The 15,778-nt window shown below is 45.2% G+C and overlaps 2 protein-coding genes across 3 annotated transcripts in view; both read right to left on the reverse strand.

Moving 5' to 3' along the window:
• Positions 1 to 108: 108 nt before the first annotated feature.
• On the reverse strand, positions 109 to 8,750 carry PEX19 (peroxisomal biogenesis factor 19). The gene is made up of 8 exons (XM_023214238.1): positions 8,622 to 8,750; positions 7,105 to 7,214; positions 6,519 to 6,684; positions 5,992 to 6,077; positions 5,616 to 5,777; positions 3,348 to 3,524; positions 3,083 to 3,127; positions 109 to 2,913 (listed from the first exon to the last, which is right to left on the reverse strand). Exons 1-8 carry the CDS (start codon positions 8,689 to 8,691, stop codon positions 2,830 to 2,832), a joined length of 900 nt encoding a protein of 299 aa, XP_023070006.1. The 5' UTR covers positions 8,692 to 8,750; the 3' UTR covers positions 109 to 2,829.
• A 5,353-nt stretch (positions 8,751 to 14,103) lies between these two features.
• The window catches only part of COPA (COPI coat complex subunit alpha), a 56,422-nt gene continuing 54,747 nt past the window's right edge, over positions 14,104 to 15,778 (reverse strand). For both annotated transcript variants that reach the window (XM_023214241.1, XM_023214240.1), the window contains exons 32-33: positions 15,327 to 15,521; positions 14,104 to 15,053 (exon numbers count right to left, since the gene is read on the reverse strand). In XM_023214241.1, coding sequence (XP_023070009.1) covers positions 14,994 to 15,053; positions 15,327 to 15,521 — 255 coding nt within the window. In that variant the 3' untranslated portion in view covers positions 14,104 to 14,993. The remainder of the gene's footprint in view (positions 15,054 to 15,326; positions 15,522 to 15,778) is intronic.

A 15,778-nucleotide genomic window follows, 5' to 3' on the forward strand; every position in this document is an offset into this window, starting at 1 on the left:
ACTGCCTCATGGGGCTTTGACAAGACCTTCCAGAGTCACAGGAAAATGTCCCAATTATCACAAAGTCTGTATCAATTCAATTCTTAATTCATGAAGCCACCCATACAATCATAAATTTGTTATCTAACACATTTAATTTTGGAACAAAGGAGCAACTCCTTTAAAGTTTGGGAGTCGCATAAATATTTCATATACAGCTTAAACCTATGCTTTGTAATGATTATTTTTGAGCAGCAGAAAAGGAAGGCTAGAGAAATGCTAGAGATGTCCTTACTTAGTGACACATTCTTGCTGAATAACAAGTTCTCTGGAAGTGAAACTCAAATAGGAGAGAACAGGAGGTACAGATAGGTATCAGTTCTGCTAGGATCTTCAGAGAGACGGAAGGCCCCAGAACAGTGCCACTCAAAGGTGATTTGCAGACTTGTGCTGGTCTGTGTACATATATATATGTGTGTGTGTGTGTGTGTGTGTGTGTATTTTTACCAGTCTGTGACATGGTGAATTAGAAATTGAAAGTGTTTAAAAACTTTTTAGCATTTTAATGTTGCTGTGATATCCGAGTACATGATCAACGGACTTAACCTACAGAACAGTCTGGCCAGTTTGGGTGCTGTCAAACTTGCCTGGTGGGCAGCACACAGTGTGAACTCCATACTTGTCATGGGCAATAGGAATGCATATTAATAAGTGAAGCACTGAAAAACAAAAAACCTGGTCCTTTACCATACATAGTTTGAGAAAGACTGCCCTAGAGTACCATACTTCCACCACAAGTCCTGGAATAATTCCAAAAGTTTTTGGAACAAAGTGTGACCTGAGGTCAACTTGCTCACATTCTATCAAATCAAAATAAAAATGAGTACCTTGGGAATAAAACTAAAGTGGACTAGGGCATCTATTTAGATTCCTGGAGTAATCCCTGGCTAGGCTAGCAGAAGTGAGAATCTGTAAAAGAAAACTGGTAGGACAGGAGGCACAAGGTTCATAGACAAGGGCTCTTTTGTTCTTCCCTCCTCCTCTCTATCCTTGTCCAGTTTTTGGCTGGAGCTTTAAGGAGAAAATAGTGACACTCAGGCCCCATGACTATATCACAAGTCTACCTGTACTTTCTCCATCTCTTGCAGAACAGAGAAGTTTCACATTCAGATCCTGGCTCTTCCATGCTCTGGTAAGGTATAAGAGTTGGAATTTCCCAAATAGCCTGAGGCCTTAAGAACATTTCCTTCCTAGTCAATACCATAAAACATGTAAGGTCTTCAAGGGGTGAAAAGTTTTAACCTAAGGGCAAGTGACATGTCAGAAGCTCAAAGTGACTCATAATGAACGTGAATTTGCTCTGGAGAGACTTATCTTCTGAGTGAACCAGGACAGCTAGCTGGGCTGACCACAGTATCTACCAACATATGTCAGCCAAGGTCCATAGACCCATTGGGAGCCACAGAAAAAAAAGCCAGGTCAGCTCAAAGAAAAATAACTTAGAAAACATAACAATATATTACTAACATTAATAACAATAATGTAAAATGTTAAATTATAGTACCACTTGAAGGGCTTTCTACATTGAAATACTCAAGGGAACATGAGGAAAGATGGCCATCCAGTCTCCTTTGCCAACTGAGGTGCAGACTAAGTTGTAGAAGGCAGGTGGCGATGGAACCCAGCATTACAATATTGTGTAGAACTAGTCTCCTAATATACCTCACTCTACAACTTACAGAAGCTGAGGAAGATCAGAAAAAGACCTGAATGAAAAATAGGCCACACTCCTTACTCAGAATATTTATTATATTCTGCCCCATGGGGCCTTGCAGGAAAAGGGACCCAAGCTATACCCCTACTCCTTTCCCAAGCTACTTTCCTGAACCAAGGGACAGGATTCTAAGAGAATCATGTATCTCAATAAGCCAGAATGTATCCGGGAAAGAATAGCCATTAATTTCCTAGACCTGACACTGGGTTTATTTGTGTCTGCCAGGAAGAGGGGGAGTCAGTGAGAATGGTAGACGGACTAGATGAGGGGAAATAGGATGGGCCCTTCTTTATCACAGCTTGAGCTCAAAAAGGTTGGGATAAACAGGTGTTTAAAAGAGAGGAGGTAAGAGGGAGGACGGGAAGGAGATAGAGGAAGGTCAGGGGCTGGGTTCACCCATATCACACAGCATTGTAGGAAGAAGCAGGGTAACAATTTGAGTTCTCAGGCTGGAACAGGGAGGTGAGGGCTCAGCACCTAGAGAGAGGAGAATCCTAAGGCCTCTCTTTCAACTCTATTGTGATTAGATGCAAAAGCCCTTTCCCTTTAGAGAATTCAGAATGGTCTGTCTGAAGGCAAGAGAGCATAGTGACAGACCTGTAGCCCCAGCCCAGGCTGTTTCTCCCCATTCCCAAAGGCTCTGCCAGGAGAACTATAGAAATACAGAGTCCCAGGACTCTGTCCCTCCTCCCCAGATCCAAGACAGGGAGTAGAGACAAGGCACAAAGACCCTGGGCATAAAGAAGAACATCAGTGTGGCCACATATAAAATTATTTTGAGAAAGGAAAGAAAGTGCATGCCCCAAAAAGGATGCCTTCCTTCACCTGGCAGGTAGCTGGAACTTTGATAGTGGCAGAAACCACAATGGAGTAGGGGTCACAGAAATGGTCTCTGAAACAGACCCTATTCCTAGACAGAGGAAAAACCTCAGCTGGTATGGCACAATCTTGAATGGGATGACAGAGGGCAGCGGGCAGACTTCTCCCGCAGATGACACTCCTGACTCAGGTCCCAATGGTTCTGCTGACTCCAGATGTTCCCCATGGCTGGGACTGAGAGGAAAACGTGTTGTGTTTCACATGATCAGACACTGTTCGCCACTGGCACCTGGTGGGCCCGAAAGATTGAGGGCATCCAGGTCAAAGTTGAGGCCAGGAGGCTGGGGAAGAGATGAAGGGACTCAGATAATTGCTCATTTTTTAGGACAGACCTTCTGAAGATCCATCCCCAGTAGCCACAATTATCACCTTAGGTGGAATCATGAGAGGTTAAAGAATTCTGGAAATTGGGGGCTCAGATTAAAATCCGGAAAAAGAAGACATACTCACCATCTCTCCAGCCAGCTCTTTCGGAGGATGGCCCAAATCCTGTAGCTAGAAAATAAGGAAAATGGAACAAGAAATAGAGAAAAACCCAGAAAATAACAGAGGATCCAGAAAAGGAATCTAACAAATCATCTCTCTATTTCTTCTGAGAGCACAAGAGAGGATCCCTCCTTCACCTAGGTCTAGCAGTACTGCATCCTTCCCAGATACCTCCTCAACTGAACACCTAAATGGACAGCACCAGTAGGCAGAGGGCAAGGGGCCTTACCTGCTGCATAAGATCCAGCACCATCTCAAAACGAGCCTTTTGAGTGGTCTCACTGTCTGTGGGGGTCTCTGCCTCGAACTGCTCACATATTTTGCACATGACGCTGTGCTGCTCCTGATATTTTTCAAACTGCTCTGGAGGTAGAGATTCCCGATGACTCTGCAACCATTCTGGATACTAAGAAAAGAGAGAATGGGTGGAAAAGAATTAAGTGAACAGTGGATATGGACGGGTAAGCAGAACAATGTGATTAAAATGTGAAAGGGAAGGGGACGTAGAAAAACGAAAAGCTAAATAAGTAAGTTCATCATGAAAAGTGGCACTGACTCCAACCAGATCACCTGGCCATGTTAGCATTTATGGTCACCAGAAATTGGTAAGCTTCTGTAAAGAGCCAGGGAATATTTTAGGCTTCGAGGGCCACATATGGTCTCTGTTGTGTCTTTTTTCTTTTTTCTTTTTTTTTTTTTTTGAAACAGAGTCTCGCTCAGTCACCCAGGCTGGAGTGCCGTGGCTCGATCTCTGCTCACTGCAAGCTCTGCCTCCTGGGTTCACGCCATTCTCCTGCCTCAGCCTCCCTAGTAGCTGGAACTACAGGCGCCCGCCACCAAGCCCGGCTAATTTTTTTGCATTTTTTTAGTAGAGACGGGGTTTCACTGTGTTAGCCAGGATGGTCTCGATTTCCTGACCTCGTGATCCGCCCGCCTTGACCCCCCAAAGTGCTGGGATTACATGCATGAGCCACCGCGCCCCTTTTTTCTTTTTTTGTTGAGACAGTTTTACTCTGTCACCCAGGCTGGAGTGTGATGGTGTGATCACCACCCACTGCAGCCCCGATCTCCCCAGGCTCAAGGAATCCTCCCACCTCAGCCTCCCCAGGTAGCTGGGTCTACAAGTGTGCATCACTGTGACTGGTTAATTTTTTTGTATTTTGTAGAGACAGGGTTTCTCATGTTGCTTAAGCTGGTCTTGAACTCCTGGGCTCAAACAATCTGTCCACCTTGGCCTCCCAAAGTGCTGGGACTATAGGAGTGAGCCACTATGCTCAACCGTTGCCTATTTTCTTTGTAGTTTTTTTCAAATGACCTTAAAAATGTAAAAACCATTATTTGCTTGAGAGTTGGATTTAGCCCATTCAGGCCTTGGCCTGCTGACTTGTGGTCTGTATTATTCATTACACTTACCCACATTTCCCTGTGTCACTGAAAAGCTTCTGTTCCTATATTTTATCTCTCCAAAAATACTACTATACACTCCTTAGGCAGGTATGGTGGCTCACACTTGTAATCCCAGCACTGTGGGAGGCTGAGGTGGGAAGATCACTTGAGCTCAGGAGTTTGAGACCAGCCTGAGCAATATAGTGAGAGCTCATTTCTACAAAAAATACTTAAAACATTGGCCAAGCATGGTGGCGCACACCTGTAGTCCCAGCCACTCAGGAGGCTGAGATGGGAGAATCACTTGAGCCTAGGAGGGGGAGGCTGTGGTGAGCCAAGATCGTGCCACTGTGCTCCAGCTGGAGTGAGACCCTGTCTCAAAACAAAATGATACAACCACACATATAAGCTCTTTTATGGCAGGGACCATCATTTAAACTACTCTTACACTGTTCACATCACAAAGCCAGTAAGTAAATCCTCAGTTAATTCATTTTCTTTTTGAGATGGAGTCTTGCTCTATCGTCCAGGCCGGAGTACAGTAGTGCAACCTCAGCTCACTGCAACCTCTGCCTCCCAGGTTCAAGTGATTCTCCTGCTGCCTCCTGAGTAGTTGCAATTACAGGTGTGAGCCACTACGCCCGGCTAATTTTTGTGTTTTTACTAGCGACGGGGTTTCACCATGTTGACCAGGCTCATGTCGAACTCCTGACCTCAGGTGATCCACCCGCCTCGGCCTCCCAACGTGCTGGGATTACAGGCATCAGCCACCACGCCCAGCCAAATTCTTGCTGGAGAAATGAAGTCAGAAATGCAAGACTGATTAGACAACAACCCCAGAGTCTTGAACCAGTTTATAGAAAACTAGAACTGAAGGATTTCCTCTTATACCCCAAAAGTTATACCCCTTATACCCCAACATACAGTGTGCCAGCTTTATTCTCTCAGAGACACAACTCTCCCCACCCTCCAACTCTCCCTGCCTCAAATAAATAAAGGAAAAAAAGCAGACTCAAGTTACTCTTTCTGCAGGCTCTGAGTAGCCAAATAGCCCACACGAGTGGATGTGATGGAAAATGAAGAGAAAAAGCAGAAATGGAAGTTCACAAACCTTTTCTGTGATCTCCTTCAGTGATGGGTACAGCACATCCTTGGAGAGTAGGTTCTGCATAATACTCTGCATGATGGGGAGGATGTTCCCTTCCCCATCCCCTTCGTCCATGCCTAGCCCCTCCATGGCCTTGGTCAGCTCTTCATCCGACATGCCAGAGTTCTAGATAGGACAAGTAAAAGGTGAGCAGGTATACCACCTTCTTGGGATGCTCACACTCTTGTCAGGCGGGAAAGATAAACTACCTAAACTTGCCTGTAACAAAACAAGACAGGAACAGACTTGGGACGATACTCAAAGCATCTGTCTTTTGAGACTCTGCTGGAGAAGTGTCTGAGAGTGGACCCCTTGTGGGACCCTACTACTTTCTCCTCACCTGAAGGTCAGTGGCATTTTTGGCTAATCCACTTAGTGTCTCCTTTAGGCAAGAAGTGAATTCTTGTTGAGAGGTCATATCACTGCCTAGGAGAGATTAAAAAAGCCAACGTCATTTAGGAATTTGTTTCCTTGCCTAGACTGAACTGGTTACCAGCTTGGATATGAAGCATTTACTAGTGAATCATTATCACTCCCCATCTTGGAAAACTCTGTGGTTATCTTGATAGTCTTTTCATACATCTGTTTAATATACGGACTCTGTGTCAGTTTATTCTCCATGATGATACCCACAATGACACTGTGACCTTTCAAATGGTCAGTTTTGAATAATCTTTTCTATTATTTTCTAACCTATCTCACCCCTTTTCATTAAGAGGGATTTCCACCCCTTCTCTCATTGCCTTTACCCATTCCATGGCTGTGACATCATGACTGCTATCAACTTCACTAAGAATTCTGGTGTTTTCAGGCAACAAAGACTTAAGAGTCTGTTCAGATATTTCCATGTATCTAGGGTCTCCTCACCCACTCTCCCCGCGGCCTCCGAGAGCTTTTGGAACTGCTCCACCAGGTGGGGCTCTTCCTCAGCCAACTCCTTCATTGCCTTCTCGAACTCTGCAGTGGCTTGAGAAGCCAGTTCACTGTCAAATAGTTCCTGGAAAAACTTCTCTTGGGAAGCGAAGAGGGCATCCTGCGGGGGAAGGGTGGCTGAAATGCATCTCTTACTTAGAACTATACTGCACCTGGCCTCTGATAGAAGCCACAGGCAGTAGCTATGGGAAATGCACCTCCCTCCTACCCACTTCCACTGGACATTCTAACTACTGCTCCTAATGAGGATAGCAAAAAAGGCATCCAGTCATTGAAGGAGGGTATGGGATGGCATACCAATCCAACCATTTAAACCTACTATTTTTTCAAGGAACTCTGAGATTCCTCCAGTCAACCTCAAGTCCTTATTTCACAAGGACAGAGGCTGGCAAGAGCACTCACCAATGTGAGGCCAAGGTACCCTCCCCCATTCCCCTCTGGCCCATAGGGGCCTGCCCAACCTCTGCTCAGAGCTGCATGCCCATCCCCTCCCCATCCCTTAAGGGGGTGGAATTTATACTTTGGCAGTGTCTCCTGGCGATCTCTTCTGGAGCCCCGAAGCATCAGGGGCCGTGGTCGTAGAAGGGGGTGCTGGGGAGGGTTTGGCTTTATCGAAATCATCAAGAGCACCTTCAGAGACAAGAGACATGGTGTGTGTGTTGGCAACAGATGAGGATGCAAGCAAGGCTGGGTGGTTTCTGGGCAAAGCATTAGGAATATGATTTTTCAAATTGCCAACTTTCCTCAATTTTCCTCCTTGAGGCCCCCACCTCCCCAGACCACCCTCAATGAGCCTCCTACTTCCTTCCAGATTACCTAATTTATTGTGAGCAAAGGCAAGAAATCCCTTACAGTGGAACAAGTATCCATCTCAGAGCTGGGAGGAGAGGATTAAAAATTTCTGCAGAGACATCTCCATCTATAGTGTCTCCCTTGCCACACCCTAATGATTCCCTAGAAATCCCATACAAATACCCAACAGGAGTAGAGAACACAGATGTCCTCATCCCTCTGAACTCACTCTGGAGCTCTAAAAGGAATAACTTGGTGAGAAGGCACATGACATCCCACTCAGCTTCCTGTTGGTACTGGTACCAGCACAGACTGAGGGACCACATACCACACTCCATGGTAAGGCATTAAACTATCTTCTCTTATTCTCCAGTTTAGTGCTCTCCCACAACCTCCTAGAGCTCCTTTTGGTCTGATCTTTGCAGATAACCGTATGCTAATTCACAGTCACTTGGCATGCCTCAGCGTTTCTGTTCATTTTTCTGCCTGCCCACATCTCTGTGATTGAGCAAGAGATTACAAATTCACCTCTGCCCTGAAAAGCCTGTGTCCTCACCACCATTCTGCTTGCCAGGCCCAGGGAGAAAGCACTGGCCCCACTCTGGGCAGGAAGTCAACAGGGGAGTGGACAATAATGCTAAGAAAACATCCACCGTCTTTCAACAGGGTGAACTGCTTTCCCCTGAAATCGCCACATCCTCAGTTTCTCAAAATAAGGGAAAGGAGTCCGTTTGAGCTACTAACAAGATGAAAGAACTGTTAAGGGGCCTAACGAGAGAAAGAGAAAAGGACTACGAGGAGAAAAGTGTCTTTCATGTCAAGGAAGACAGGACGAGGCACAGCAGGATGGGCCATGAGCTTGCTAGGAGTTAATGTAAGCAATCAGTGAGTGCGTGGTTCGCTACCCAACAAGAACCAAATGCTGCTGCTGCTGCTGAAGTTGGACTTTAAGAACTTAGTAACCTAAAGAAAGAGGAGTTTGGAGAGGTATCATGAAACGCCGTCCTGCGGAAACATCCACATTCTGGACCACTAGGGGACCCCAGGTGAGTTCCCCAGCTCCAGTCGCGGAGGTGGGGCAGGATGACCCAGAGATTTGTGGGGGGCTCGCGGTCAGACTCTCCGCCCCCATTTAACCTTTGGAGATCCTCTCCCGCCCCGTCCCTAATATCTCAGGTTCACTTAACGCCCGGAATGGGTCCTCACAACTGCCCTCTTCGGGCCTTTCCCACTATGGGCTCTTACTTTCCAGAAGCTCCTCCAATTCCCTGTCTGCTTCTGCCCCGACACCACAGTCTTCCTCAGCGGCCGCCATCTTGCTACCTCCGACTTGCCGTAGGAGGCGGGACCCCTCGGCGCCGCCACGCCCTCCACCCCTTCGTTCCTGCCCTCTTCTGCCTCGGGCAACCAATGGTATTGTTGGCCAGTGCGGAACCGCCATTTTTAAAGGGCCAGGAAGCTTTGAGTTTTTGTTTTGGGTATTTTTCCCCTTTCGCCTGTGAAACATAGAATTAAGGATAGGCCGGGCGCGGTGGCTCAAGCCTGTAATCCCAGCACTTTGGGAGGCCGAGACGGGCGGATCACGAGGTCAGGAGATCGTAGACCATCCTGGCTAACACGGTGAAACCCCGTCTCTACTAAAAAATACAAAAAACTAGCCGGGCGAGGTGGCGGGCGCCTGTAGTCCCAGCTACTCGGGAGGCTGAGGCAGGAGAATGGCGTAAACCCGGGAGGCGGAGCTTGCAGTGAGCTGAGATCCGGCCACTGCACTCCAGCTTGGGCGACAGAGCCAGACTCCGTCTCAAAAAAAAAAAAAAAAAAAAAAAAAAAAAAAGAATTAAGGATAAGATAGTGTTATTTTCTGCCTGGTTTTAGAGGCCCGGACTCCTTTCAACTTCCCAAATTACCTGGCGAAGCTCTTTCATTATTTCTTCCTGAGCTATGAGTAGGCCAGATTGAGCCAAACTGCCTACAAATAACCAGAATCTATACATATATAATTGATACGACAATTATGGTACATAACATACTACTTTCTCTCACTTCTTTTGTCTTTTGAGACAGAGTCTCGCCCTGTCGCCTAGGCTGGAATGCAGTGGCGCTATCTTGGCTCACTGCAGCCTTGGCCTCCTGGGTTCAAGTGATTCTCCTGCCTCAGCCTCCCCTGTAGCTGGGATTACAGGCGTGCACCACCACATCCGGCTAATTTTTGTATTTTTAGTAGAGACGGGGTTTTACCTTGTTGGCCAGTCTGGGTGGCCAGGCTGATCTCGAACTACTGACCTCAGGTGATCCACCCACCTCAGCCTCCCAAAGTTCTGGGATTACAGGCGTGAGCCACTGCGCCCGGCTTCACTTCATTATTTCATTCCAATGTTATCTTTTCTGAAACACTTTCCTTGGCCATTCCCGTTCCTTTTCTTCTGAACACTGAACACTATCTGACATATTATCTACCGTGCTTGTTTATTCTCCGCTCCCCACCCTGCAGAATTTAAACACTATGAAGGCGAAGATTTTCATCTGTTGTCTTCACTGCTGTAAAGCCCAACTCCTAGGCTAGGGTTTAAAACTTAGTAGGCACTCATTGGCCACTCTTTGCTCTCGCAGTCCCTAACAGGCACATCTGTCTGCCCAATCTAGCGGCATCTCTCATTTCCTATTCTCTATTAGAACTGTTTGATTAGCCCGGCGCGGTGGCTCAAGCCTGTAATCCCAGCACTTTGGGAGGCCGAGACGGGTGGATCACGAGGTCAGGAGATCGAGACGATCCTGGCGAACACGGTGAAACCCCGTCTCTACTAAAAAATACAAAAAACTAGCCGGGCGAGGTGGCGGGCGCCTGTAGTCCCAGCTACTCGGGAGGCTGAGCCAGGAGAATGGCGGGAACCTGGGAGGCGGAGCTTGCAGTGAGCTGAGATCCGGCCACTGCACTCCAGCCCGGGCAACAGAGCAAGACTCCGTCTCAAAAAAATAAATAAATAAAAATAAATAAATAAAGAACTGTTTGATTAAAGGACACAGGGCCAGGAACTTAGAACTCAATGTTAGAAAGAGAGCGTCTGGGACCTTGGACTGAGCAGGGCAATTCGAATGTAGTAGTTAGTAATAGACTTGCTTTCCCTGACCAATCTCCTTTTCTCCACACAGAACCCAACCTCCAACTGAGTGAACAAGGGGCATGCTCAGATATAAGTAACTCTAGACGTCCCTTTCCTCCTTTGGAATTGTTCTATTCAGATCTGTAAGAATGTAGCAACTGTTTCACATACAAATCTGTTTTAGCACTTGGAGAGCACCTGTTATTAAGGTCTTGTTCTGGGCACAGCAAGGACAGAGAGATAAATCAGGACCAATCCCTGCTGTAAGGTAGCTAAGTGGAGGTGAGCGGGAGGTATGATGAAATATACACACAGTAAGTATGATACAAGGTAAGAATTTTAAATGAAAAAAAATCCTGTGTTAAGTCACCTCATCACTTTCATTCTTAGCTTCCTGAACGCACATCTGAGTACTGCATCAAGCATTAGATCAAGCACTTACTATGTCTTTCACAGACAGGGCACAGATTTGTAAAATCGTATCTGTGCAAAACCTGTTTCCTTCTGACCACAAGTAGTGTGTTTTGGGAGTTATAAAGCCTAAATCCCAGCCCTAATTCTGCCACTAGATCACTTTCTAAGTCCTTTACAATTCTAAACTTCTGTAATCAAATCCTTTCCTGATAAACTTGTTTCCCCAATACCTGCAACATAATTTATTCCAGGGTTTCTCATTCAAATTGCTTACATGTGGATCTCCAATATGGCTATAGGTATAACAAGCACGTTAAAAAAAAGAAAACTTGTCTATCAACAGGCATCTCTATTGGCTTTATTTTTTGAGACAGAGTTTCACTGTCACCCAGGCTGGAGTGCAGTGGTTTAATTTTGGCTCACTACAGCCTCCACCTCCCGGGTTCAAGTGATTCTCCTGTCTTAACCACCTGAGTAGCTGGGTCTATAGGCTTGCGCCACCATGCCCGGCTAATTTTTGTATTTTTAGTAGAGATAGGGTTTCACCATGTTGGCCAGGCTGGTCTTTAACTCCTGACCTCAAGTGATATGTCCACCTTGGCCTCCCAAAGTACTGGAATTACAGATGTGAGCCGCTACACCTGGTCAATTGGCTTTAAACTAATGTAATACAAGCATGTTAATTAAAAGATAATAGATAATTAAAATGGAGTAAAAAACAAGCATGACTCTTTCTTTGCATTATTGCTTAAACTTGTTTCTGCTTTTGTTTTTACTACTAATACTCCTAACATCTCATCTCAGTATTTACTGACCTACCACTGACTGCTCCTTCTGCCTTTCTAATGTATAGCGAATACTGTTGAATAATAGTTTTTTATAGTACTTTCTTATCACTCTGTCCTTAAGGATTTAATGGCTCTCCAGTTTATCAAACAAATTCTAATTCTTGCCTGGGATTCACAATTATTTCATATACATCAATCTTGTTTCCCCAATTATGTAAGATTCAAGAGGCGGGAATTGTAAAGTTTTTCCATATCCCTCAGTTAGTAATGTTTTTGTGTGCAAAATTAATTTTGTAATTTACTTTGCAAATTATAAATAAAAAAAATTGCCAAAATTTATCACCAACTTGCCTATGTTTATAGGGATAATGTTTGTAACTTGGGAAAATGTCATCAAAGTAGTATGTACTTTTTTTTTTCTTTGAGATGGAGTCTCGCTGTGTCACCCAGGCTGGAGTGCAGTGGCGCGATCTCGGCTCACTGCAACCACCGCCTCCCAGGTTCACGCCATTCTCCTGCCTCAACCTCTCGAGTAGCTGGGACTACAGGGGCTGATACCACGCCTGGCTAATTTTTTGTATTTTTAGTAGAAATGGGGTTTCACCGTGTTAGCCAGAATGGTCGTGATCTCCTGACCTCGTGATCCACCTGCCTTGGCCTCCCAAAATGCTGGGATTACAGGTGTGAGCCACCAAGCCTGGCCTTTTTTTTTTTTTTTTTTTTTGAGACGAAGTCTCATTCTTGTCTCCCAGGCTGGAGTGCAATGACGCAATCTCAGTAGTAGTATGTACATTTTTGAGAAGGCAGCCTTAGTTTAGGGATGCTGTTTAAAAAAGCAACTCTTAAGATAAAGGTAAAAAAATACAACGTGCTGGGCGCAGTGGCTCACGTCTGTAATCCCAGCACTTTGGGAGGCCCAGGCGGGCGGATCACGAGGTCAGGAGATTGAGACCATCCTGGCTAACACGGTGAAACCCCGTCTCTACTAAAAATGCAGAAAATTAGCCGGGCGTGGTGGTGGGCGCCTGTAGTCCCAGCTACTCGGGAGGCTGAGGCAGGAGAATGGCGTGAACCTGGGAGGCGGAACTTGCAGTGAGCCAAGATTGCGCCACTGCACTCCAGCCTGGGCAACAACAAAGCAAGCCTCCGTCTCCAAAAAAAGAAAAATACAACTTATAGTATGAAGAGAAGTAAAAAACAAAGTGAAACTCCCTAATATATTGATACGAGAAAATACCAAAAATGTTAAATGAAAAAACAAAGGTACAAAATTGTTAAATAGTATGGTTTCATTTGTATATAGGGGGATAGAGAATGGCATAGTCATATCTGCTAGTACATATATATAAAATTTCTGGAAGGATATAAGCAAGCTGGTAACAGTGGTTACCTGCTTTGGGGAAGGTGATAGGAACTGGGTGCCTGATGAAAGGATGGAAAGATTTGTCACAGAATAGCTTTTTATATTTACTGATTTTTTTTTTTTCTTCTTCTTTGAGACAGTCTGGCTCTGTGGCCCGGGCTGGAGTGCAGTGGCCGGATCTCAGCTCACTGCAAGCTCCACCTCCCGGGTTTACTGCCATTCTCCTGGTTCAGCCTCCGGAGTAGCTGGGACTACAGGTGCCTGCCACCTCACCTGGCTAGGTTTTTTTTGTATTTTTTAGTAGAGACGGGGTTTCACCGTGTTAGCCAGGATGGTCTCGGCCTCCCAAAGTGCTGGGATTACAGGCTTGAGCCACCACGCCCGGCCATATTTACTGATTTTTTAACTATATGCATTTATTATTTATTGAAAACATGAATTTAAAATGCAAAAAAGTACATATTTTAATCAAAGGCACAGTAACGTCTACCCAATTATTCTTAGCGTATGACAAGCAAAATATTGCATTGTCAATGTAATAATTTTATCATTGTAATATATATAATGTACTATTCTTATATCTGTATATTACATGTAAAATATCTAGAACAGTGACAGGCACATGGCAGTTGCTCAATAAAATATTGCTATCATCAGCAACAGATAAAAGGCTGCAATCAAAAACAGAATAGGGGAGCTACTTGCTTTCTATCATTTTCACAGCAGTTTAGGTCCTCATATATATCCTACGAAAAATATGTGCTTCTTTTTTTCTTTCTGTTTTTTTGAGACAGACTCTCACTCTGTCGCCCAGGCTGGATGGAGTGTGGTGGCACGATCTCGGCTCACTGCAAGCTCCACCTCCTGGGTTCAAGCAATCCTCTGCCTCAGCCTCCGGAGTGGCTGGAATTACAGGCACCCACTGCCATGCTCGGCTAGCTTTTTTTTCCCCCCCAATAGTGGATGTTTATTTTGTAATTAAAAATAATTACTGGAAGGAAGATATGTGCTTTGGTGGGGTACCTGCATGGGTGAACAAGAACATGACAGTGTCCAAGAAATAAATGGCCAAGTCAAGAAGCTCTCGTAGAGATTTATTTAGTGTGAGAAATATGAGAACAATAGTTGTAAAGAACAAATCAATAACCAGCAGTGTGCATTTTGGAAAACCAAGTAACTTTTTTAAAATTTCTGAGTACACAGAGGGTACCTGCCAGGGAATTTAAATGTCTAAAGAAAATGGGAGATGATTAAGAGTTAGTGTGGCCTAGTCACACCAACATGTATTTATTACATCCTGCTCCTTTCTAGTTGACAGGAAAGAAAGCTGCTGTGGGAAGAGAAGGGATAAATACTGAAGGGATTTACTAAATAAATGTCCATCACAGAGTTTTCCTTTTTTTTTCTGAGACAGAGTCTTGCTCTGTCACCCAGGCTGGAGTGAAGTGGTATGTTCTCAGCTGACTGCAACCTCCACCTCCTAGGTTCAAGTGATTCTCATGCCTCAGCCTCCCAAGTAGCTGGGACTATAGGCGCATGCTACCATGCCAGGCTAATTTTTGTATTTTTATTAGAAACAGGGTTCCACCCTGTTGGTCAGGCAGGTCTCAAACTCCTGGCCTCAGATGATCTGCCCACCTCAGCCTCCCAAAGTGCTGGGATTACAGGCATGAGCCACTCCACCCAGCCCAGAGTTTTACTTGTTCCTTAGAATTAAGCTGGAAAGGCAGGGCCAATTATTAGAACAACTATAGTCAAGTTGAGAAGACCTCAAAAAAGTCAAGTTTAGACTGCAGATTTTTCCATAGAAGAGGAAAAGATACTAGGTTTTAGGGTAGAGAAAGCCAAATCCAAAGAGTAGTTGCAGGAGGAAGGTGCTGTTAGAAGGAGGATATAGACACATTCTCTGGGGGGAACATATGGTGACTGACCCATGCACACAAAGGGGGCCTTAGCGAAACTGCAGAGGACTGATCCTTAAACCAATCACATCTTTGCCAATCTCTGTCACCTGTGGAAGAGCAAACAGAGGAATAAGTCAGAGATTTGTAAGGTTGAGAACTCTAGAAAACTTATTCCCTATACCCTCAATGGGCGTAGCAGACAGGTATTTGGGTGTTCGTCACTGACTGGCAAACAGCAGTGGGGAGATGCTCTAGCGTTCTCCAGTGTCACTGCCTCAGGGAGCAGCGGACAAGCACAAGAAGAAAAAAGGACCACCATGTTTCTTTCTTTTTCCCCTTCTCTCAATATCCCAGATACATTTATTGAGGACAGTACTTACTGTGGTGACCCTACAGATTTGACCTTTGAACTCAGGGGAATAGCAGGCCCCACTGAGTGGACACTTTTCCACTGGCTTTCCACGGTAGATGGGCCGATATGATGCAGCACAGATGTCAAAGGGGTTGTGCATGTCATAATTGAGCTGATAGGCATCTGCAGGATTCTTCTCACAGGCAGACAGGATTTTTCGGGTCTAGGGAAAGGAAGAAGCATTTTATTTAAGAGGATAGAAAGCTGCAGACAACACCTCAAAAGGATCCCATCACCATGGTTTGGTAGTAACGTTGATGTGAGATACAACTGCAAAGGTGAAAAGAGGTCCCAGCCTCTGTACTGGATGTATGTGAAGGGTTAACAATCACCATTCCTATTGTATCAAACTTTCCCCTTCTCAATACAAAAGTGGTTCCATAATCTAGACCCACATTCCTACACCAACTCTGGAGATTA

The sequence above is a fragment of the Piliocolobus tephrosceles genome, chromosome 1 (genome assembly GCF_002776525.5).
Source record: "Piliocolobus tephrosceles isolate RC106 chromosome 1, ASM277652v3, whole genome shotgun sequence".
In the NCBI taxonomy this organism is placed as follows: Eukaryota; Metazoa; Chordata; class Mammalia; order Primates; family Cercopithecidae; genus Piliocolobus; species Piliocolobus tephrosceles.

Excerpts from the sequence above, each read along its gene's own strand:
- PEX19 (XM_023214238.1), bottom strand. The coding sequence starts at position 8,691 with ATGGCGGCCGCTGAGGAAGACTGTGGTGTCGGGGCAGAAGCAGACAGG. Across the intron at positions 6,685-7,104 it reads CGCCAGGAGACACTGCCAAA|GATGCCCTCTTCGCTTCCCA; the intron begins GTATAAATTCCA and ends CTTCCCCCGCAG. Across the intron at positions 6,078-6,518 it reads GGAGGCCGCGGGGAGAGTGG|GCAGTGATATGACCTCTCAA; the intron begins GTGAGGAGACCC and ends AATCTCTCCTAG.